The sequence below is a fragment of the Galdieria sulphuraria genome (assembly GCF_000341285.1).
Source record: "Galdieria sulphuraria unplaced genomic scaffold scaf_1, whole genome shotgun sequence".
In the NCBI taxonomy this organism is placed as follows: Eukaryota; Rhodophyta; class Bangiophyceae; order Galdieriales; family Galdieriaceae; genus Galdieria; species Galdieria sulphuraria.
Genome location: NW_005178474.1, coordinates 114,652 through 135,011, shown reverse-complemented (window position 1 = coordinate 135,011; position 20,360 = coordinate 114,652). Strand labels below are relative to the sequence as shown.

Genomic DNA, 20,360 nt, shown 5'->3' with positions numbered 1-20,360 from the left:
AAGAGAAAGAATTGTATTTGCACCAAAGAAAGTAAAGGCAGCTATTGTGACTTGTGGAGGTCTTTGTCCAGGTCTCAATACGGTGATTAGGGAACTTACAGAATGCCTGAGCTACCAATATGGTGTTGCTGATATTTTTGGAGTTTTACAAGGATATCGAGGATTCTATAGCAAAGAGTGGATTCCACTGACAACTGAAAAGGTAGATAACATTCACAAGATGGGTGGAACAGTATTGGGTTCGTCACGTGGTGGTTTTGACTTGAATAGAATAGTGGACTCCATCGTACAAAATGGAGTCAATCAGGTTTATGTGATTGGAGGAGATGGTACTGTTCGAGGTGCAGCAACATTGAGTGAAGAATGCAGAAGAAGAAAGTTGCAAGTTACAGTTGCTAGTATTCCTAAAACAATAGACAATGATATTCCGATCATTGACAAGTCCTTTGGTTTTGATACTGCTGTGCAGGAAGCTTCCAAAGCCATCGATGCTGCACATACCGAAGTCTCTTGTTTTCCTAATGGAGTGGGTATAGTCAAGTTGATGGGAAGAAATAGTGGATTTATTGCGTTGCATGCTTCCTTATCCAGTAGAGAAGTGGTAAGCATTTATCATATGGATGAAATAGCTATTTTCATAGTAGTTAGGATTGTTGTCTTATACCTGAAGTACCTTTTGTTATTCATGGAAGAGGTGGTTTGATTGAATATATTCACAAGTGTTTGATAGAAAGAGGTAAAATGGTATTGGTCGTTGCAGAAGGTGCTGGTCAAGAATATGTTCGTAACCATCATGATTGGATAGATCAGTTGGATGCTTCAGGAAATAAGAAACTGGGAGATATTGGACACTTTTTATATCAAGAGATAGAATCCACGTTTAAGAAACAAGGAATAGAAGTTAGTATGAAATATATCGATCCAACTTATATGATAAGGGCAGTTGCTAGTAATGCATCAGATAATATTTATTGTACTTTGTTGGCTCATTCTGCAGTTCATGGCTCCTTTGCAGGATATACAGGATTTACTGTGGGCCCTATCCATGGAAGACATGCATATATTCCTATGACTGAAATAGTAACTGCACAAAAGCAAGTAGACTTGAGAGACCGCATGTGGTCAAGATTGGTCAATTCAACTGGACAACCTGACTTTTCTCCGAGAGATATTCCAAAAGGCTTCCAAGGGCCTTGTATTTATTCTCGAGAAGAAGAATCCTTTGAAACTACTAAAACAGTGGATAAAGGATTTCCAGGAGAAACTCCTTAGATAAAACATTCTAGCATTTCTATATATCTTACTAGCAATATATATATAGATATATATATATATATTCAGAATTTCATATCTCTAGGTCTCATCCATATATCATGAATATCCACTAAACTAGGACAAGATAATATATAAACAATGCTATCTGCAATATCTTTGGGTTCCAAACACTTCATCGATCGATACAAATTATTGGCAAACTCTTCACCTCCCACGTGGACATAAAATTCTGTTTCAACATGTCCAGGACTAACCATAGCTACTCGAATATTGGAATGGGCTTCTCTCAGTTCCTGACGAAGACAGTCTCCCAACATCTTGACTGCTGCTTTTGTAGCGGAATAGAAAGACAAGGCAATAGGACGATGAGCTGCCATGGAACTTAGGTGAATAATTATACCATCATCGACATTTCTTCTTTTCATGTCTTGAATAACTTCTCTGGTAAGAATAGATAGTGCCAATACATTGGTTTCCCACATTTCTCTCCAAGACTCCGTATCTCCGTCGATCAATTTGGCACTGTAACCTACGCCAGCTGAATTGACTAGAATATCTACACCTTTGTTACCATTCCACTCGTTGATTTGTTTCATGGCCTGTTTGATGGCTTGTTCCGAACGAATATCAGTGGATATTCCTAAAAACAAATCCTCAGCAGCACGACCGTTGATTTCTCTTAAAGAAGAAGCAAGTTCGTCTAGCTTTTCTTTTCTTCTTCCTATTCCAACCNCAGGAATTCCATATCCAATCAACTGTTCACATACTTGTCTACCTATACCTGCTGTTGCTCCAGTTATCAATGCAGTACGTCCTTTCCATTGATGTTGTAATGGTTCCATTGATTCCTAAATAAATAAATAATGCGAGGTTCGTATGACTTATATTGACCGACATATCATTCAGTTTCTGTGAAGATAATAATCATATAGCTGGACCTGGGTTTTCTTGTTTCTTTTCTTTTCTCACCAGTATTTTGTTATTTTCTATTGCCCAACTGGGTTGGGAGTTTTTCCGTTCTACTCCTACTAGAACTGTATTGGGAGGTAAGTTACTTGAGTCTTCCCATCTCTCTTTTCCTTGTTCTCATATCATCTTGGTTAAGGAGCGTTGTGTGCTCTCTTCTATTCCTTTTGTTTGATCGGCGTTTGTAACTTGGAAGACTGTCTCGATTTACAACGAATAGCAGGATATGGAGAAGGTTGGTTGGTTTCCAGGATGATGATACTATTGTTGATGTTGCTGTATAGTTTGTGTATGTTTGTTGACGAGTTTGTTATTAGCTGCTACGATACATCCAGTTTGTATAACGACCTGTTTGTTATTTTCTGTCATAAGCACTTTGTGTTTACAACAAGTTGCCAAAAATGTGTATTTTACGAAAGAAAGAAGAAAATAGATATACAAATGTTAAAGTATTTTCAGTGTGTTATTCAAAATGAGCCAAAGTATTTAAAAAGGATATTCTACCAGAAGAAACTTGTGAAAACAATATAGTATCTTCTACAGTAGAATGATGATGATAAGAATGAGGCACTTGTCCAGGAGATAGTTTAGGACCACTACGTCGAAGCCATTTTGTCATGACCCATCCATAACAACTAAGAAAGACTACCACAATGAGTACCATTCCAATCCAATAATCGATAGCATGTGAAGAACTGTAGATAGGTATACCAGTATTCATTCCTGTAAAGGCAAAAAACTGGGACTAGTTAGCAATAAGTGTGATATAGAATTGAACGACTTACAAGAAAGCATAATAGAAAACAAGCAGCTGAAAAAGTCAAAGGAACATCGAAAGATAATAGTTGAGACTGAACTGCGTCGGATTCCATCATAAGCCAATGTTCTGTTTGATTGGAAACTTCCACTCGTTGATGGATATGAGATGCCATTTGATCCATAATCTATAATACATTTAGAGAGTGAGTGAGTAAGAGATAAGCAAGATATATGGCGAGATGGAGTTCAAAACTTACTCTTAAAATGGCATGCATTGAAGAGACGACAGTCGGATTGAAAAAAGAATCAACAGAATGCGCCATCTTTAAGATACGTAATAATATTTGTTCAAAATCTTTCAATTCCATCCATAGACGTTGCAAGCTTTCCCGTTGTAACACAATGTCTTTATAATGGATGAAATCGGTTACACTTTTGACTCGGTGTAACAACTCAGTATTCTGCTGTTGCAACTCTTCGAACACTCCTTTCAAGTCTTCCGCTTGACAAACGATGAGAGAGGAAAGTGCTAACCAGCAAAACCCACAAGGATCTTTTGAGTTGCCATCTTCTGAATATTGCAACGATTGTAAAGCTTCTTGTAAAATACTTGAAATACTGGAATGGGAATTGTGAACGAATAGCAACAGTCTATCCCTCAGTATGATGGCAAAGAAATGGTCCTTCCTAGTTAATAAAAGACACTGAGAGAAGCAGTGAAAGGTGGTTGCATCACACAATTCGGGTAAAGAAGGACGTAATAAACGTAAAATGTCGCTAACCGTCAACTTGTGTTCCTCAGAAGAATAGCCATTGGACCACAAAGGCAAAGTTGGTGCATTGAATATAAGTTCACAAAGTTCTTCTTTTGAAGCTTGAAAAGGAAAATAGTTTCCTTTAGGTCCAAAGCATAATAAACAAAAGGGTCGACTAAGTATAAGATTCATGGCTTGTCGTTCCATGTGACAAAAAAAATGGTTACAAGAAAATTTTCTTTGTTTATCATTGATTAGATACCTAAACCACTATTTCTCATCCAACGAACCAAAACAAACGAAGAAATCATAATAACCACACAAGAAATAGAAACAATACCATACCAATAGTATTGACTACCCTTACTAGCACTATAGATAGGAATAGTCAAATTGAAACCAAAATATCCCACAAACTATATACATACAAAAAATAATAAAACTCAATATTTTTTCATCTATCCAGTTTTGAATAATATGCTTACGACAGATACAAATGTGATGACACAAGATAGCAGAGTTCCCAATAGATCAAAACCTAGGAAACGATTGCGAACCAAATCAAAGTTCAGCATCATTGCTTGATCAACATCGACAGAAGCCTTGTCAAGATGTGCACATCGAGTACCTATCATCCGAATATTCTATAAAACAAACCAAAAGTTTCCATGTAAGTTGATATTCTTTCTCATGATAAACATATATCAATTACCTGAAGATATGGTTCTAATAAAGCCTCCACTTGTTCCAACTTTTCAGAATCAAAACTAGGATTGAGTTCCCCTTCCACTTTACCCAATATCCAAAAACTCAACTTGCTATCTTGGAGCACATTCTCCAGTTCATTGTAGAAACTATCACATTTCTTCATCAACACTTCCAAGTCTCTCGAACACTTTCGTAAAATACCAAGCTGGTCATAATCATACGCAGTTTGTAAGGCTTCCAGAGAATGCAAAAGCTGAGGTTCCAATTCTGCCAGTTCCTTTTCAAGTAACAATATTATTCCACTAACCAATCCTTCTAAAAGAGCAATACGAGGATGAAGTTTCTCATGTCCCCATTCCACCGTTCTGTTCTTAGGCAAATGTTGTGCCACGTGCGACAGCAAAAATGGGCAAGATGAACTATTAAAAAGTAATAAACTGTCCAAATATAGAAGCGCTCGAGTATCTCCAACCACAACACATAACACTTCATTCCAAACAGAAAATAAAGGTTGGATAGGTACCAAAGGATCCACATTTCGAAAGTCTTGAAAAGTGAGAGACTTGTCCTCTTTACATAAACTATACCATAATTCTGTGAGGTTCACCTGCAATTTACTTTCTTCTCCAGAAACATGCAACTTTGTAGCTTCAACAACCAGAGACTGCTCTGGTTGTTTCAGTAGACGTAAAAAGGTACAAGGTTTACACATATCGACCGAATAATATTGGATAATCACATATCAAATCATAATTGTCGATCGAGAAGGACTTAGTGTCTTAATGTTGTTGACAAATAAAACAAAAGAACCAGAAGAATATTACATAAACATTTCTTTTTATATGAGAAGACCATTCAAACATTCATTTTTCCAGACTTCCCTTATATACTGCACATACCCATCTGTTCTTATCATACATATCCTTTTCTAATATTCCTCCAGAGAATGAAATATTTGTCATTTACGATTTTTAAGAAATTCTGGTCAACTCTATTGCCAAAGAAATCAAACCTTCCATAAAATATGCACTAGCAAAGAGTCTAGCCAACCAATCAATGTACTCATCTCCATAGAGAATATATAATGGTTCCTCAATAACTTCATGTCCTTCTTCAAGAGGAAGCAATCCTTTTAAGAAATGCCATTCCAAATACATACAATGGAGATAAAGAATGCCTTGAGCCCTTTTCCATTCTCGGATACACAGTTGAACTCTGTCATTCCATGTTGTCTCTATGATTGGAAATGTTTGATATTCCATACGAGTCAATTGTGAAACTTGTGACAAACCACATTTGTTCATTTTCAATTTCTTCATTCTTTGAAATAATATACTTCGATGTCCATTTGGCAACCTACCAAAGGGATTCCTTGTCAACTTTCCCTTAAAATGCCTCATACCTAAGAATGCTTTTTTGCATTCCAACCAATGATGAGCATCATTCTCTTTCGACAACTCTTCTCCTCGTTCAAGTATTTCTATATATGCCTTTGCCAAGGAGGGAGTCATCCACTTCAGTGTCACGTCTTGAGAATGATCTGTCATGACCGTATCTTGGATAGGAAAATGTCTCTTCCATTGTTCAATGATTGAAATACTTAATAAAGAAAGCCAATCGGAAACTCTATCATGAGCTTCTTCTCTTGTATCATTATCTGATGGTAATGATGAGGACATATCATGATGAGGATTGTTACTCCATATATCGATGCAATTTTCCAATCCAGTCAATATATTATGAGTAACTCCTTGTATTGCGTTCACACTAACCTCCTGTGCAACATCAGTTATTCGTTTCTGAGCTTGTTGTGTTAAATCTTTCAAAAACTCTGAACATCGGAAAGTTTCGGTATGTTTTAACTTGTGCTCCACGAGACTTGTTAATTGTTGGGTTAAAAGCGACAAAGTGCTCCAATCTTCAGACAATGCATCTTTCATAAATGAAAAGAATTTGGAATGGAATGGAATACAATTCTTCAATAACGGCAATCCACGAGAAACAATCACAAGTGCTTTCAGACGATGCAGTAAATCCTCTTCTACACGTACAACTGTCAAGATTTCTTTAGAGACAACACTTACACCAGTCGTTTCTAATATACCACTACAAATAGAATCCAATACCGAGGAAATATAAGAAAACTCTTTCCACATGCTGTTCAAGTTGAGTTGATGATAGGTCTTCTCGGCATGCTCAAGAACAACGTAATCAGAGGTACCTAACATCGCATGAGAAGACACCATTTTCTCCAACAAGGATGAAAGACACGACGTTGTTTCCTCCAAAGCAGAAAACGTTAGTATCCAAGTATTCATTAATACTGCAATAATGATACCTAACAAAATTTGTAAGAATCTTGTCAGAGAATAACGCCAAGTTTCATGAAACTCATATGGGTTGAAATAATACAGGATTAAAACATATTCTGTGAAGGAAAATGTCAATAAAGTCTCTGAAATGGGACTCGTAAGAAATAAGACTGTGATAAAAGTGATAACAGTTAGATAGGCATCCAATAGATAGCCGTTGGTGGCTATAGAAGGCCGCAACATGATCAATGCACTTGCTAAACAGGCAAAGAATACGCCCAATATGTTGGCAATTCCATTCATGAGAGTACCTTCTGTAGAGGGCTGCATATACAAAATATATGATAGCCATAACCAAGCTCCATTGAAATTCGCAAACTGTTCATAAAATGGACTGGCAAGTAGAAATGTCAAAATACTCAAACTGACCAACCACTTTTTGAGAAAGAATTGGAACTGATTGTTTTTGACTAGTGCCTTCCATTCTAAGCACCCTTTAGGAATGGCTTTGAATACATTTAGCCAACCATAAAAAGGCCAAGCCAGAACATCCAATGTTGATACTATTTGGAATTGAAAACGACGCCAAACGGAACAAGGCTCCATTTGAGCAAGTTCATTGAGATTTCTATCCAACATTTCCATATGATCCTTCAATGTATTTGTAATAACCATGAAATACATAAGAGGACCATGATCAAAAATAGAAAGATTGGATATTTCATTCTTGGAAACCGCTTGAAAATATTCTCTGAATGCTTGATGAAATCGAAATGAGAGAGAATCATTCGGTTGCAACCATTCTTGAGATTCTTTGGTATTCTCTATTTGCCATAGTTGTAATAGCTTTGGTCTGTTATTGTGTATTTCTGATATCATAGAATAACGATGACATTTAGATGCCATCCAAGCGAAATATATTTGAAGCCAGTCCATAAAAGATTTCCACTGTAATAATATTTCATCGCTATATCGTTTTTGTCCTTTTGTCACAAGTATTTGAAGTGCTTGTAATGTATCCAAGAATGACTGCCATTCGTTCATCAAAGACTCCAAATATACTCCATTGGCTTCTTGAGAAGTTGGATACCGAACATTCCATTCAAATAAAAGACATTTTCTCATTGCTTGAGCTTTTTCAAAATAGCCCTTTGCTTGATTCCAATGCTGTTGCATATCTTGTGAAAGTTCCAAAGAGATAAGTTCCTTATTGCCTTCTGCAAAACAATGAAGTAATAACGTAGCTGCTTTGGAAAGTACTGAACCGGCATAATCAAATGAAAGTGATAGACAATGAAACATTTCTCGATGAATAGACTTTGGGAAAATAGCTATGGATACTAACAATGCAGTCATATGTGCTAATAGGGCTCCTATCATCGTCTCATAAAAAGTATTCCATAGAATGTTACTATCTGCAGACTTTTTACTATCTAAAAGGTTGAAAATAAAATAAATTTCTCCGTTGCTCGTAATGAAACTGATTTTCTGATACGGATGCAAAGCTGTGAATAGTCCAGTTCCTATAGCTGCACTTACTACAGTAAGCAAGTTACTGTTTCCTGATATCCAAGCAGCTATGTATCCAAAAGAAGCCCCAAATAGAAGAGAAGCGGTACTTTGCAAGCAACCTAGTGAAACAAAACCAAATTCCAACTGGTCACTTGAAAACGTTATGCTACATAAGAACATGATAATGGCAAGAGGGCCATATTCCAAATGATAGAACTTTTGAGTAAAAACTAACACTGATAACAATAGAAATCCAACAGTGGCACGACAAGCAAGCTTGAAAGTATTCTCTGAAAACTCCATAGTAGGAATACAATTGGCAGTTGCTACGTTTGTGAACTCGTCTTGTGTTTGTTTTCTGTTCATGATTCCTTTGCATAAACCAGCGACTCCTTCCAATGAAACATTTGTCTAAAAAGAAGACGAAACAACCAACAAAATGATATTCCAAAATGTTGTTGGGTAAGACAAGTGGACGATTATGGTGTTACTTACCAAAGTCTATTCTTTTTAGAAGGACAATATCCGCTCAATTTAGAAACAAACATAATGCATCCGATTCACCTTCACCAACTAGTTTCCATTGGCAACCTTTTGTTCGAAGTAGTCTTGTAGAGTCTGGAAAAGATGACTTACGACCTATCTGTTATGCTTCAGACACTCCATCTTCCTATTTGTCTTGGTATATTTGTGGTCCAACTGTTTATGACGAAGCTCATATAGGACACGCTCGGACTTATGTTACTTTTGATATTATTCGTCGAATATTAGAAGACTACTTTCACTTTCGTGTATTTTTAGCCTTGGGAATAACCGATATAGACGATAAGATTATTCACAAAGCACGTGAGAATCAAACAACAGTATTGGATATCACAAGTAAATATACCAAACAGTTTTTTCGTGATATGAAAGCTTTAGGTGTTCGTTCTCCAGATGCCATTTTAGCAGTTAGTCAACATATTCCATCCATCATTCAATTCATACAAAAGTTGATAGATAATGAAATGGCATATGTGACATCAAGTGGTGTGTACTTTGCCGTTGATCGTTTAACTTACCGATATGGTCGTTTCCGTTGTGTCCATTCTCCATTGACAAGTTGGGACCAAGAAAGTGATTATTTACTACATAAACGTGATGTTCGAGACTTTGTATTATGGAAACGTTCCAATGATGATGAACCAGGATGGCCAAGTCCTTGGATGATTTGCAAAGGTCGACCAGGATGGCATGTTGAATGTTCTGCAATGATCAACGCTCTATTTGGATCAGAATTGGATATTCATGGTGGAGGAATCGATTTGATATTTCCTCATCACGAAAATGAGTTGGCACAATGTTGTGCTTATTTTGAAAGAGAAAACTGGTGTCGATATTGGTTACATATTGGACATCTTTCCATTGCAGGTAGAAAGATGTCCAAGTCACTCAAAAACTTTATTACTATACAAGAAATGTTGTGCAACATGAGTGCTGCAGAGTTTAGAATGTTTTGCCTATTACATCATTATCAGTCTCCAGTAGAGTATGGAAAAGAACAAATAGAAGAAGCCAAACAAACTTGGAAAAGATTATTGGAATGGGATCAACGTTGTCGTAGTTTTCTTCATCAACATGAACCATTGGATGATTATCCTATTTCATTATCGCCAACAATGATAGCAATCGAAATGTCCTACAAGCAACAAGTTGTTGAATGGAAAACACAAATTGCATATAATTTGGCTATGAATTTAAATACTCCTTTGGTGATTCAAATCATACTTGTTCAATGTAGAAATATGCATCGATGGATGGATGAATGGGAAAAGGATACAAACCATTCTATCAAGACTATCACTCGATTAGGAATATTAAGAGATGCATATCAATATATTCATCAACTATTTCATATCTTTGGACTAGAAATGCCAAGTCATTCAAATAAGGACAACTCGTTTCATTCACCACGAGATTCTGAATGGATAGAAATCATTGCCAAGTTTCGTCAGCAACTAAGAATGCTATTGAAAGATAAGACTATCGATGATAAACAACTGAGAAAACAGATATTCGACATTTGCGATATGATTCGAGATGTGGAACTGAAAAAGATAAATATTGAATTGAAAGATAATAAGGATGGTTCCTATCAATGGCAATATTTGATTGATCATGAAGATTCCAGCAGAACTTCTTAGGTTATTATAACAAATCAAAAATATGTTTCTCTGCTCCTTTGGAAGATACTGGAGACTCCAAGTTTATCAAAGTTGGTTCTTCATCAGCAACTCTGGTATCTTCATCGTTACCAAAGTGAGCCCAATCCTCTCCAACTGATCCAACTATTGGTTCTTTTGGGAATTCATTATGAAATAAGAACAACTGACATTCTTCCTTACCTAATGGAAGGATAGACTGGTTTGAACTAGAACTGCAAGAAAAGGAAGAGGAGGATGTAGTTTGATGCAAAGACTTCAAGACACAAATAATATCATTTGCACTTGGTCTCTTGTCTGGATTAACTTGTAACATGTCCAAAATAAGCTTCCTCAATGCAACGGAATATGTCGGAACTGAAGGAATATCCACTTTGCCATTTAATATTTGAACAGCCGAACTTGATGGTGGTCCACATAAGTTGGACAATTCATTCCATTATGACTTTCTACTTACCCCGTTTCAAAGGGATGTTTTCTATAACATAAAATGTACAAAATACAACCCAATGCCCATATATCCACTTTTTCAGTCAACTTCTAAGAGTATTCATAAGCATCAGACTTTATCAAAATATGGAAACTTACTTGTTTTCCATACAAATCCACCATTTCTGGAGCACGATACATAAAAGTGCTTTGCTTTTGAAGAATATATTCTTGTTCAAAACGTTCCTTCCTGTTGGTGATTTGGGTAGAATTGAAACAACAACTTCCAAAGTCACATAACTTGAAACAATTGTCCAAAGTACTTTTGAGTAAATTTTCCAGTTTGATATCTCTATGAGATATTGTTGGATGCTGTGCGTGTAAGTGAGCTACTGCTGAACAGGCGTCTTGAAATACTTGAATTACTTTTGATTCCGACCAATATTCTTCCACTTTGGCACTATTTAAAAATAGAGTTTCTGCTAAACTCTTACCTTGACACAACTCTAGCAATATCAGTATTTCTTTGTTTCCCTTTTCAAGGTCTTTGGTTTGAGAACCATAATATCTTACAATATTGCGATGAGGTGGAAGGAGTTGAAATACTTGTACTTCTGAATATGCCATGTCAAAGGATTCTTTATCCAAACACAGAGTTCTTTTTAGGGCAAACTTCTCCAGTGAATCTTCATCAGTAGCCTTGTAAATAAAGGAAAATCCACCTTCTGCGATAAGAGGCCCAACTTGAACTTTTCTTTCACCGAAACAAAGTCTTGTTCCTTGATATGAGTGCCCAATGGGTTTGTTGGAAGAAGAAGATGAAACACTTTGACAAGTATCATATAGGTTGGCTGCTTCAGACAAAGCTCTTTTCACTGCTCGAAACATCAAAAAGCAGCATAAACAAATTATCAATAGACGAATGAAGTAATGTTGTGGAAGAATGGTTGTGATTCCTTTACTCAAAAAAGAAAGAAACAGAAAAAGTCTACTTGTTCTACAGACAGATCCTTATTAAACTGTGGAAACCCCCATATTTTACTAGGCAAGTCATTATTGGCTTTATAGGAAGCTTCCATAGTTAGGGTTATTGTATAGACCAATTACAGTTCTTAAACAAACAACACCAAGAAACGTCAGAAAAAGTACCAACTGCCCATTTTCAGGAAACCAAGTTGAAAGTGGAAGGTTTCTTATCAAAATTACGGGAAGAAAATGAAAAGTTATTGCAGAGTGATTCTCCTAACTTGGAACCAAGTCAAGAGGAGGAGAGTTTTATTGAAATGGTAAGGTTTTTGAAAGTCTTATTTTAAAGTGGGAGAATGGTTGTTGAACAGTGTATGTATATTTGGTCTTTAAGAATATTTTTGTGGACCGTTCTCTGGGAGAACTTGTAAAAGGTGAAGAAGAAACTTGCAGAGAAAAGCCTTTGGTAGAAGAGGTAGATAATAAGCAATAGTGTAGATTGTAGTGTTCCTCAAATGGATAAAACGAGACAACCCTCTTCAGGATCCTCCTTTTTGTTTTGTCCATTGGAAGAAGAAGTATTGTTGTCTTGCTTGTGTATTATGTCTCTATTCTGATCAAAGTAACTATATTTGTTTATAGAACAATTGATAAGGTTGAACCAATAGTCATAATAATAATAATAGCTATAATAAGCAAACAACTGTTTTATATTTCCAAGACTGAATAATATTGGAAGCTTGTTGAACACTACAGAATAGAGACAAACACATGGAACTCAATACTACACGAAACCAAGAAGAATACCCAATTCAAACAAAAAATACAATAGAAGAATATGTAGAACTATGTCATGGAAAGAGGGTTATTAGAAAGGTTGGTTTCTGAGTGTCCTTGTAACCATCCATTCACTTTGAACCTTGACAAATAAACCTAGGTGTTGATTGCGAATAACGGCATCGCAGCTGTCAAGGCTATAAGATCTATGAGAAAATGGCTTTATGAAGTATTTGGAAACGAACGTTTGATAGAATTTGTGTCGATGGCAACACCTGAAGACATTCGTGCCAACGCAGAGTACGTGAGACTAGCAGATCAGTTGGTCCCAGTACCCGGCGGTTCTAATAATTTTAATTATGCCAATGTAGAACTTATTGTGGATATTGCAGAACGGTTTCAAGTTGATGCAGTTTGGGCTGGTTGGGGCCATGCTTCAGAGAATCCACGATTACCAGAACGTCTATCTCAGGTTGGAGTAACTTTTTTAGGTCCCAATGCGGCTGCTATGCGTGCTTTGGGTGATAAGATATCTTCAACTCTATTAGCACAGTCGGTTGGAGTTCCTGTAGTGCCTTGGTCAGGTTTTGGAGTAACAGTCGATTATCGCTCTCAAGGTATTCCTGAAGAGATATTTCGAGAAACTTGCATTTTTAGTGAATCTCAAGCAGTACAAGTAGCCAATGAAATTGGTTATCCAGTCATGTTGAAAGCTTCAGAAGGCGGTGGTGGAAAAGGTATTCGAATGGCACATCATGTCGATGAAATCAACAATGCCTATCGTCAAGTAAAAGGTGAAGTTCCTGGTAGTCCTATTTTTATGATGAAAGTAGTTTCTAGTGCTAAGCATTTAGAAGTTCAAGTTGTTGCAGATGAATATGGAAATGCAGTTGCATTGTATGGACGTGATTGTTCCGTTCAAAGAAGACATCAGAAAATGGTTGAAGAGGGTCCCGTTATAGCAGCGGTTGCTAGTCTTTGGTCAGAAATGGAACAATCAGCTGTTCGACTTGCTAAAGAGGTTGGTTATTGTGGTGCTGGGACTGTAGAATATTTATATCATGGAACTTGTGAAGAAGGAGAATTTTATTTTTTGGAACTCAATCCACGACTTCAAGTAGAACATCCAGTGACGGAATGGATAACGAATCTCAATCTTCCAGCAATACAATTGCAGATTGCCATGGGAATTCCATTGACTCATATTCCTAGTTTAAGAACATTTCATCAATGGAAGCCCTTTGTTTATAACAACAACGACAACAACAGTAATCATAATAATGCAGAGAACATTTTTGCACCGGAAAGAAGAAAGAGTCCACATGGTCATGTTATAGCTGTGAGAATCACTGCGGAGAATCCAGATGAAGGCTTTCAACCTACTTCAGGAGCCATTCAAGAATTGGCATTTCGGAATACTCCTAATGTTTGGGGTTACTTTTCGGTTGGTACTAGTGGAGGTGTTCATGAATATTCGGATTCTCAGTTTGGTCATCTATTTGCTTGGGGTGAAGATAGAGAAATGTCTAGGCGTAATATGGTATTAGCATTGAAGGAACTAAGTATTCGTGGAGAAATAAGAACAGCTACAGAATATATCGTTCGGTTGTTAGAGTCTGAAGACTTTAAAGCTTGTCGTGTTACTACAGAATGGTTGGATGGTTTGATAGCATCCAAGGCAATTACAGAAAAGCCTTCAACTGAACTTGCAGTAATTGCTGGAGCAGTTTGTAAAGCTTGTGCCATGTTGGAAGCACACTCATCGGAATATATTTCGTGTTTGGTTCGAGGACAATTACCTCCAAAGGATTTGAGTCTCATCGAGTTTCCTATTGAGTTGGTATATGAGAATTATCTCTATTCTTTTTTGGTTTCCCGAAAGGGACCAGTTAGCTTCAATGTAAGTCATTAACACAAAACTTGAATCAAATGACATTGAATGACTTAGGTGAGCCTGAATGGTTCTCAAGTGGATGTCGAAGTAAGATACTTTGCAGATGGAGGTCGATTACTATTGGTAGATGGTCATTCTCATGTTTCTTATTTGAGAGAGGAAGCACTTTGTACGAGACTTACTTTAGATGGAAAGACATGTGTGTTTCCTAAAGCAAATGATCCTACGCAAATCAAGTCACATGTGAATGGAAAATTGGTTCGCTACTTGGTGAAAGAAAATGACAAAGTTTCGGTGAAAGCGCCTATTGCAGAATTGGAAGCAATGAAGATGTACATTACAGTATATGCTACAGCAGGTGGTCGAGTTCATTTACTCAAATCAGATGGTGCATCTGTAGAAATTGGAGAGATTCTTGCAACATTACAACTAGATGATGAGTCTGAAGTAAAAAGACCCATTCCTTTTCAAGGTCAACTTCCAGCGATGAGACCTCCGAGTGCACCAAGTAATAAACCTTATCAAAAATTGAGAGTTTGCAAGAGTTCGATACAAATGATAATGGATGGTTATGATGCAAACGAGAATTGTATGGAAGAGTTTCTTGAGTTGTTATTCAATCCTCAAGTAGCATTTGGAGAGATTCATGAAGTAGTATCAGAATTGGTGTCTTATCTTCCCAAACATATATATGTAAGTAATGAGTCCATTATCTCCTTTGAATAATATATCCAAATTTGTTTTTTGTGGAATAGGATAATCTATGCAACATTCTGGAGTCTCTCTGGAACGACACTGTAAAGTACTCTTCAATACCCAAAATGGAATCTAGAACTGAAAATGCTCCTCAGTTACTAGCAGAAAAGTTGACAAAGAAACAAAACACAAACCCCTCAATTCCTTCTGAAATGAGTATCGATGACCGAGTTTCGGATAAAGTGAAACAAATGATTCAGTTGTTGGACCAACATCGAAGTAGTTTGAGAACCTCGGAAAGGGACGAATTTCTTCAAAAGGTCATTCCACTTACGGAAGTATTGAGTCGTTTTGAATATGGAATGACTTGGTTTGCGTTGAAAGAAATTTCGGAACTGCTACAGAAATATATTGAAACTGAGAAACCTTTTTCAAGGAATAAGCGAGCTGAAGATGTTTTATTTGAGATGAGAGAGTCGTATAAAGATGATCTTTCGAATGTTGTAGATGCAGCAATATCTCATATGAAATTACCTGTGAAGAACAAAATAATACTTGGGTTTTTAGACTTTTTGGTACCTTGGGAGTCTGCACTTTGTAATTTAAAGGGTTTGGAACAGTGTCTTATAGAATTGAGTACCTTTTCGAAACCTCCATTTGCAGATGTTGCCTTGAGAGCACGTCTGTTACTTGCAAGAGCTCGAAGGCCTAGCTTAGAAGAACGCAAATCCAAGTTGTTGGCCTTATTAGAACAACTCGTAGACGTAAACGATAGTCGAGACGAAGCAATACAAGATGTTCTTCATCGTCAGGATTCTCATTTGGATATTTTACTTCCATTTATTATTGCCTTGTTTCGAAAATCGAAGACTTGTAATGATTATTCTTTATTGAAAACTGCTGTGGAATTACATATACATCGAGCGTATAGAGCATATCAAGTCTCCAATCTTACCATTCTTGAACCGCAAGAGAATGACTACTTATCAGCATTTTGGCAATTTCGTTTACTTCCTCCAGGAAGCGCTTGGGTCTCTTCCTTTCATCAAGGAGATAATAGTTCCTCCAGTCGATCAGTTCGAGCTGCTGCCATTTCTTCTTATGATTCAGCAGATAATCTTACGAGATTGGATAGCAAAGTCGAAGAAATTCCTTTTCGGTTTGGCATGTTTGCTATATTTCCTTCCTTTGGAGATTTGGTTGATCGTATCGATATGGTCATCGATAATTATCAAAAGTTTAATCAAGTATCTAAGGAAGAAGAGCAACAAGTTCACATATTATCCCTTTGTGTTCCTTGGCTAGATACTTTGGTTTCATCACCCAAAAAACGTGATGTATTATCTCAAACATCTTCAGAGGTGGAACAATCTTCCAATAACGACCAACAGCATTTCGATAATAGCAATGCTTCGATTGATCCATTTGCTCTTTCTTTAAAGGATTTATTACATTCTTCACCACAAAGAAAGGAAAGAATGATTAAAGCTGGTATCAAGTTGGTGACATTTATTGTTTTCTTGTCCGAGAATGAAGACACTTTTCCTCAATACTATACATTTCGCTCTTCATCAGACTATTCTGAGGATCTCATTTATAGACATATTGATCCTCCAATGGCATTTCAGTTGGAACTTCATCGTATGATGAATTTCCAAATTACGAGATATCCATATCCTAGTCATTCTATTCACGTATTTTATGCTCAGGATAAGAGATCATCGAAATTGGACTTTTCAGAAAATAAGGATATGGATACTCGCTTCTTTGTACGTTCTTTCATTAGGAATGCAGATGCTCTATTGTTACCTAATGAAGTGGCCATTTCTATTCCTGAAGCGGAAAGAAGCTTTGCAGAGTCTTTGGATGCCTTAGAAATGGCTCGTTGTGATAGACGTTTCAGATATACGGAATTTAATCACATCTTTTTATGTGTACTACCACCAGTAAGTGTACACTTTTTTACATATTCATTGAATATCTAATTACATTCTTCTTTTGTATTAGGTTTCCATCGATTCCGATGAAGTGGAAGCCATTTGTCGTCGCATGTTTCTTCGCTATGCAGCTCGATGCTTCAAACTTCGAGTATTTGTAGTTGAAGTCCGTGTTCAAGTGTTTCGTAATACTTTACATGGTGGCAATTCCAATTTCCTTAATAGCAATGCTAGTCATTCTGCAAATGGTGCTAAAGCCTCGAGAGCTCGTTCCTATTCATTAAGTCACAAATCTTCGGTTGCTTGGCCTTTACGTTTTATTCTATTCAATCCTACGGGACATTCTTTGAAAGTGGAAGGATATTTAGAGCAGTTGGACCCATTATCAGGCGTTACTCATTTGATGACTTTAGATCCTTCCAATCCTGGCCATCTACATGGAACTGCAGTTGACCAACCTTATCAAGTTATGGATAAATTACAACGCAAACGTGTTTTGGCACAAACTTTGGAAACTACGTATATTTATGATTTCCGTCATTTATTTACCAAAGCATTGGAGGAAAGATGGAGAAAATATAGTCAAGAACGACGATTGGAAGGCTTCAAGAGACAAAAAGTTCCTTCCCGAGTTGCCGAATTCACAGAGTTAATATTGGAAGAAGATGAAACTCTAAAGGCTGTTCATAGAGAACCGGGACAGAATAGTATTGGAATGGTGGCCTGGAGAGCTATTCTAAGAACTCCTGAATATCCCGGTGGAAGAGATGTTATAGTTATTGGTAGTGATATAACACATCTGAGTGGTTCACTTAGTATTGAAGAAGATAGATTATTTGCAGCTGCTAGTCATTTAGCTAGTCAAGAAGGTATTCCTAGAATTTATATTGCAGCCAATAGTGGAGCACGAATCGGTCTGGCAGAAGAAGTACGTCGATGTTTCAAGGTAGATTGGGTAGATGAAGGAGATCCTTCCAAAGGTTTCCGTCATTTTTATGTTAGTGAAGAAGATTTGAAGAACATTGGTTCTAGTGTTCAAGTAATTGCAGAAGATAACGACCTTATTGTGGATTGGAATGATAGTAAAAGGTTTATGATCAAAGATATAATAGGTTCAGAAGATGGATTAGGAGTAGAGAATTTGGTTGGTTCAGGTTGGATTGCTGGTGAAACGAGTGCAGCATATGAACAAACTTTTACGATAACTTATGTAACTGCTCGTAGTGTTGGAATTGGTGCATATTTGGTGCGATTAGGAGAGCGAGTTATTCAGAAAGAGAATGCTGCTCCTATTATACTTACTGGATTTTCAGCTTTGAACAAAGTTTTGGGTCATGATGTTTATGTAAGTAATGAACAATTGGGAGGTATTCGAGTGATGTTCAAAAACGGAGTTTCTCAACGAGTAGTGAAAGATGACTTGGCAGGTGTGGATAATATTTTGGAATGGCTTAGTTTTGTGCCTCAAAAAAGATATGACAAGTTACCTATTATTGAACCCATGGATCCTGTTCATAGAGAGATATCTTTCCAACCATCCAAGTCACCTTATGATCCGAGATATCTGATTGCAGGAATGGAGTCTTTGCATTCTGGTTCTCCTGACGAAGTGGAATTTGAGTCTGTTAGTGGAATGTCTTCATGGAGTACCAATACAATAACTTCAAAGACTTGTTTTATTGGTGGCTTTTTTGATCGTGGAAGTTGGATGGAAGCAATGTCTGGTTGGGCCAAAACTGTTATATGTGGTAGAGCACGTTTAGGTGGAATTCCTGTGGGTGTTATTGTTCCAGAAACAAGAACGATGGAGAAAGTATATCCAGCTGATCCTGCTTCTCCAGAAACAACTGAGAAAGTGATTATACAAGCGGGTCAAGTTTGGTATCCAGACTCTGCTTTTAAGACGGCTCAAGCCATTAGAGATATGAATAGAGAAGGACTTCCTTTATTTATTTTAGCCAATTGGAGAGGTTTTAGTGGCGGTATGCGTGACATGTATGATGAAATATTGAAATATGGAAGCATGATAGTGGATGCTTTGAGAACTTACTCACAACCCGTATTTGTTTATATATTACCATATGGAGAATTGAGAGGTGGAGCTTGGGTTGTTCTGGATACAAAGATTAATTCACAACATATTGAAATGTATGCAGATGAAACTTCACGAGGTGGTGTCTTAGAACCTGAAGGAACTATTGATGTAAAATATCGCAAAAGGGAATTGTTGAAAACGATGCACAGATTGGACCCACAATTGCAAGCCTTAGATCAGGAATTGCAACTCCCATTGAGTCACGAAGAATCTTCTTCAACAACGAATAATGCTACTTCTCCACGATTATCTCAAATAGGAGGAAATGATAAAAGACAACAAATATTAGCAGCCATTCGTGTAAGGGAATCAGAATTGATGCCTATTTATCGACGAATTGCTTTGACATTTGCTGATTTACACGACACTCCTGGTAGGATGTTGGCAAAGAAGGCCATTCGAAAGATTGTTCCTTGGAAAGAGGCTCGTTCATTCTTCTTCTGGAGGTTACAAAGAAGATTAGCTGAAGATTCTGTTCGAAAATGGATGATGCAAGCCAATGCTTCCTTGAATCATGAGGAATGTACTTTGTTATTGAAAAAGTGGGCTGCACAGTATAGAAATGTTGTACAAGAAGAAGAAATCAGGAAAGAATCTGTAATGAATACTCAAGAGAATGAGTTGGAAGCTATTAATCAGGTATTTGATGAGGATGATCAGTGGGTTGTTCAATGGTTGGATGAGGATGAAGAAATGTTGACAAAGAAAATCAAAAAGTTACAAATGGAATGGATGGTTTCACATGTGATACAATATGGATCTGTACACTTTGAAGCTCTTTTGGAAGGCGTCGACTTGTTGTTAAGAAATGAAAATGACTTTTATAGAAGACAAGGAATGATTGCAGCGTTGGAGTCTCGATTGGAAGAGCTTAAAAAGACTGTCAACTTTAATAATAGAAAGGAACAAGAAGACCTGACAAGTGGTTCAAACAACAATCTCGTTGAACACGGAGATAATTCATCCAATAGAATATCGAATACGTTGACCGCTCCTACCAGTTTAGCTAAAGGCCTATTGAGTCGTTTTGGATATCGTTGGGATGCACCATAAAGAAATAAAGAAACAAAGGGATTGC

The 20,360-nt window shown here is 37.0% G+C and overlaps 10 protein-coding genes across 11 annotated transcripts; 5 read left to right on the top strand and 5 right to left on the bottom strand.

Moving 5' to 3' along the window:
• The first annotated feature begins 131 nt into the window (after window positions 1-131).
• Window positions 132-1,296, top strand: Gasu_03140 (6-phosphofructokinase). Its single transcript, XM_005709003.1, has 2 exons — window positions 132-601; window positions 649-1,296. Exons 1-2 carry the CDS (start codon window positions 221-223, stop codon window positions 1,270-1,272), a joined length of 1,005 nt encoding a protein of 334 aa, XP_005709060.1. The 5' UTR covers window positions 132-220; the 3' UTR covers window positions 1,273-1,296.
• Window positions 1,297-1,300: 4 nt separating this feature from the next.
• Window positions 1,301-2,031, bottom strand: Gasu_03130 (formate acetyltransferase activating enzyme). The gene is made up of 2 exons (XM_005709002.1): window positions 2,007-2,031; window positions 1,301-1,953 (listed from the first exon to the last, which is right to left on the bottom strand). The coding sequence occupies exons 1-2, from the start codon at window positions 2,018-2,020 to the stop codon at window positions 1,338-1,340; spliced, it is 630 nt and encodes a 209-aa protein (XP_005709059.1). The 5' UTR covers window positions 2,021-2,031; the 3' UTR covers window positions 1,301-1,337.
• A 20-nt stretch (window positions 2,032-2,051) lies between these two features.
• On the top strand, window positions 2,052-2,796 carry Gasu_03120 (uncharacterized protein). The gene is made up of 4 exons (XM_005709001.1): window positions 2,052-2,145; window positions 2,193-2,321; window positions 2,381-2,476; window positions 2,526-2,796. Exons 1-4 carry the CDS (start codon window positions 2,139-2,141, stop codon window positions 2,672-2,674), a joined length of 381 nt encoding a protein of 126 aa, XP_005709058.1. The 5' UTR covers window positions 2,052-2,138; the 3' UTR covers window positions 2,675-2,796.
• Window positions 2,797-2,800: 4 nt separating this feature from the next.
• Window positions 2,801-3,971, bottom strand: Gasu_03110 (hypothetical protein). 2 transcript variants are annotated; one of them, XM_005709000.1, is made up of 4 exons: window positions 3,258-3,971; window positions 3,027-3,185; window positions 2,891-2,980; window positions 2,801-2,837 (listed from the first exon to the last, which is right to left on the bottom strand). In XM_005709000.1, exons 1-4 carry the CDS (start codon window positions 3,960-3,962, stop codon window positions 2,829-2,831), a joined length of 963 nt encoding a protein of 320 aa, XP_005709057.1. In that variant the 5' UTR covers window positions 3,963-3,971; the 3' UTR covers window positions 2,801-2,828. The 2 variants fall into 2 exon arrangements, with proteins under 2 accessions (XP_005709057.1, XP_005709056.1); XM_005708999.1 differs by lacking the exon at window positions 2,801-2,837 and having other exon boundaries at window positions 2,841-3,185.
• A 4-nt stretch (window positions 3,972-3,975) lies between these two features.
• Window positions 3,976-5,271, bottom strand: Gasu_03100 (metal ion (Mn2+/Co2+) transporter, MIT family). Its single transcript, XM_005708998.1, has 3 exons — window positions 4,468-5,271; window positions 4,241-4,399; window positions 3,976-4,171 (listed from the first exon to the last, which is right to left on the bottom strand). The coding sequence occupies exons 1-3, from the start codon at window positions 5,173-5,175 to the stop codon at window positions 4,010-4,012; spliced, it is 1,029 nt and encodes a 342-aa protein (XP_005709055.1). The 5' UTR covers window positions 5,176-5,271; the 3' UTR covers window positions 3,976-4,009.
• A 14-nt stretch (window positions 5,272-5,285) lies between these two features.
• Window positions 5,286-8,621, bottom strand: Gasu_03090 (uncharacterized protein). Its single transcript, XM_005708997.1, has one exon. It carries the CDS (start codon window positions 8,588-8,590, stop codon window positions 5,435-5,437), a length of 3,156 nt encoding a protein of 1,051 aa, XP_005709054.1. The 5' UTR covers window positions 8,591-8,621; the 3' UTR covers window positions 5,286-5,434.
• Window positions 8,622-8,631: 10 nt separating this feature from the next.
• Gasu_03080 (cysteinyl-tRNA synthetase) lies at window positions 8,632-10,496 on the top strand. The gene has a single exon (XM_005708996.1). It carries the CDS (start codon window positions 8,740-8,742, stop codon window positions 10,468-10,470), a length of 1,731 nt encoding a protein of 576 aa, XP_005709053.1. The 5' UTR covers window positions 8,632-8,739; the 3' UTR covers window positions 10,471-10,496.
• A 357-nt stretch (window positions 10,497-10,853) lies between these two features.
• On the bottom strand, window positions 10,854-11,811 carry Gasu_03070 (AP2-associated kinase). Its single transcript, XM_005708995.1, has 2 exons — window positions 11,077-11,811; window positions 10,854-11,028 (listed from the first exon to the last, which is right to left on the bottom strand). Exons 1-2 carry the CDS (start codon window positions 11,803-11,805, stop codon window positions 10,942-10,944), a joined length of 816 nt encoding a protein of 271 aa, XP_005709052.1. The 5' UTR covers window positions 11,806-11,811; the 3' UTR covers window positions 10,854-10,941.
• Window positions 11,812-11,821: 10 nt separating this feature from the next.
• Window positions 11,822-12,496, top strand: Gasu_03060 (uncharacterized protein). The gene is made up of 3 exons (XM_005708994.1): window positions 11,822-11,962; window positions 12,016-12,203; window positions 12,278-12,496. Exons 1-3 carry the CDS (start codon window positions 11,848-11,850, stop codon window positions 12,374-12,376), a joined length of 402 nt encoding a protein of 133 aa, XP_005709051.1. The 5' UTR covers window positions 11,822-11,847; the 3' UTR covers window positions 12,377-12,496.
• A 125-nt stretch (window positions 12,497-12,621) lies between these two features.
• On the top strand, window positions 12,622-20,359 carry Gasu_03050 (bifunctional acetyl-CoA carboxylase/biotin carboxylase). The gene is made up of 5 exons (XM_005708993.1): window positions 12,622-12,759; window positions 12,821-14,560; window positions 14,609-15,247; window positions 15,310-17,196; window positions 17,258-20,359. Exons 1-5 carry the CDS (start codon window positions 12,655-12,657, stop codon window positions 20,333-20,335), a joined length of 7,449 nt encoding a protein of 2,482 aa, XP_005709050.1. The 5' UTR covers window positions 12,622-12,654; the 3' UTR covers window positions 20,336-20,359.
• The last annotated feature ends 1 nt before the right edge of the window (window position 20,360 follows it).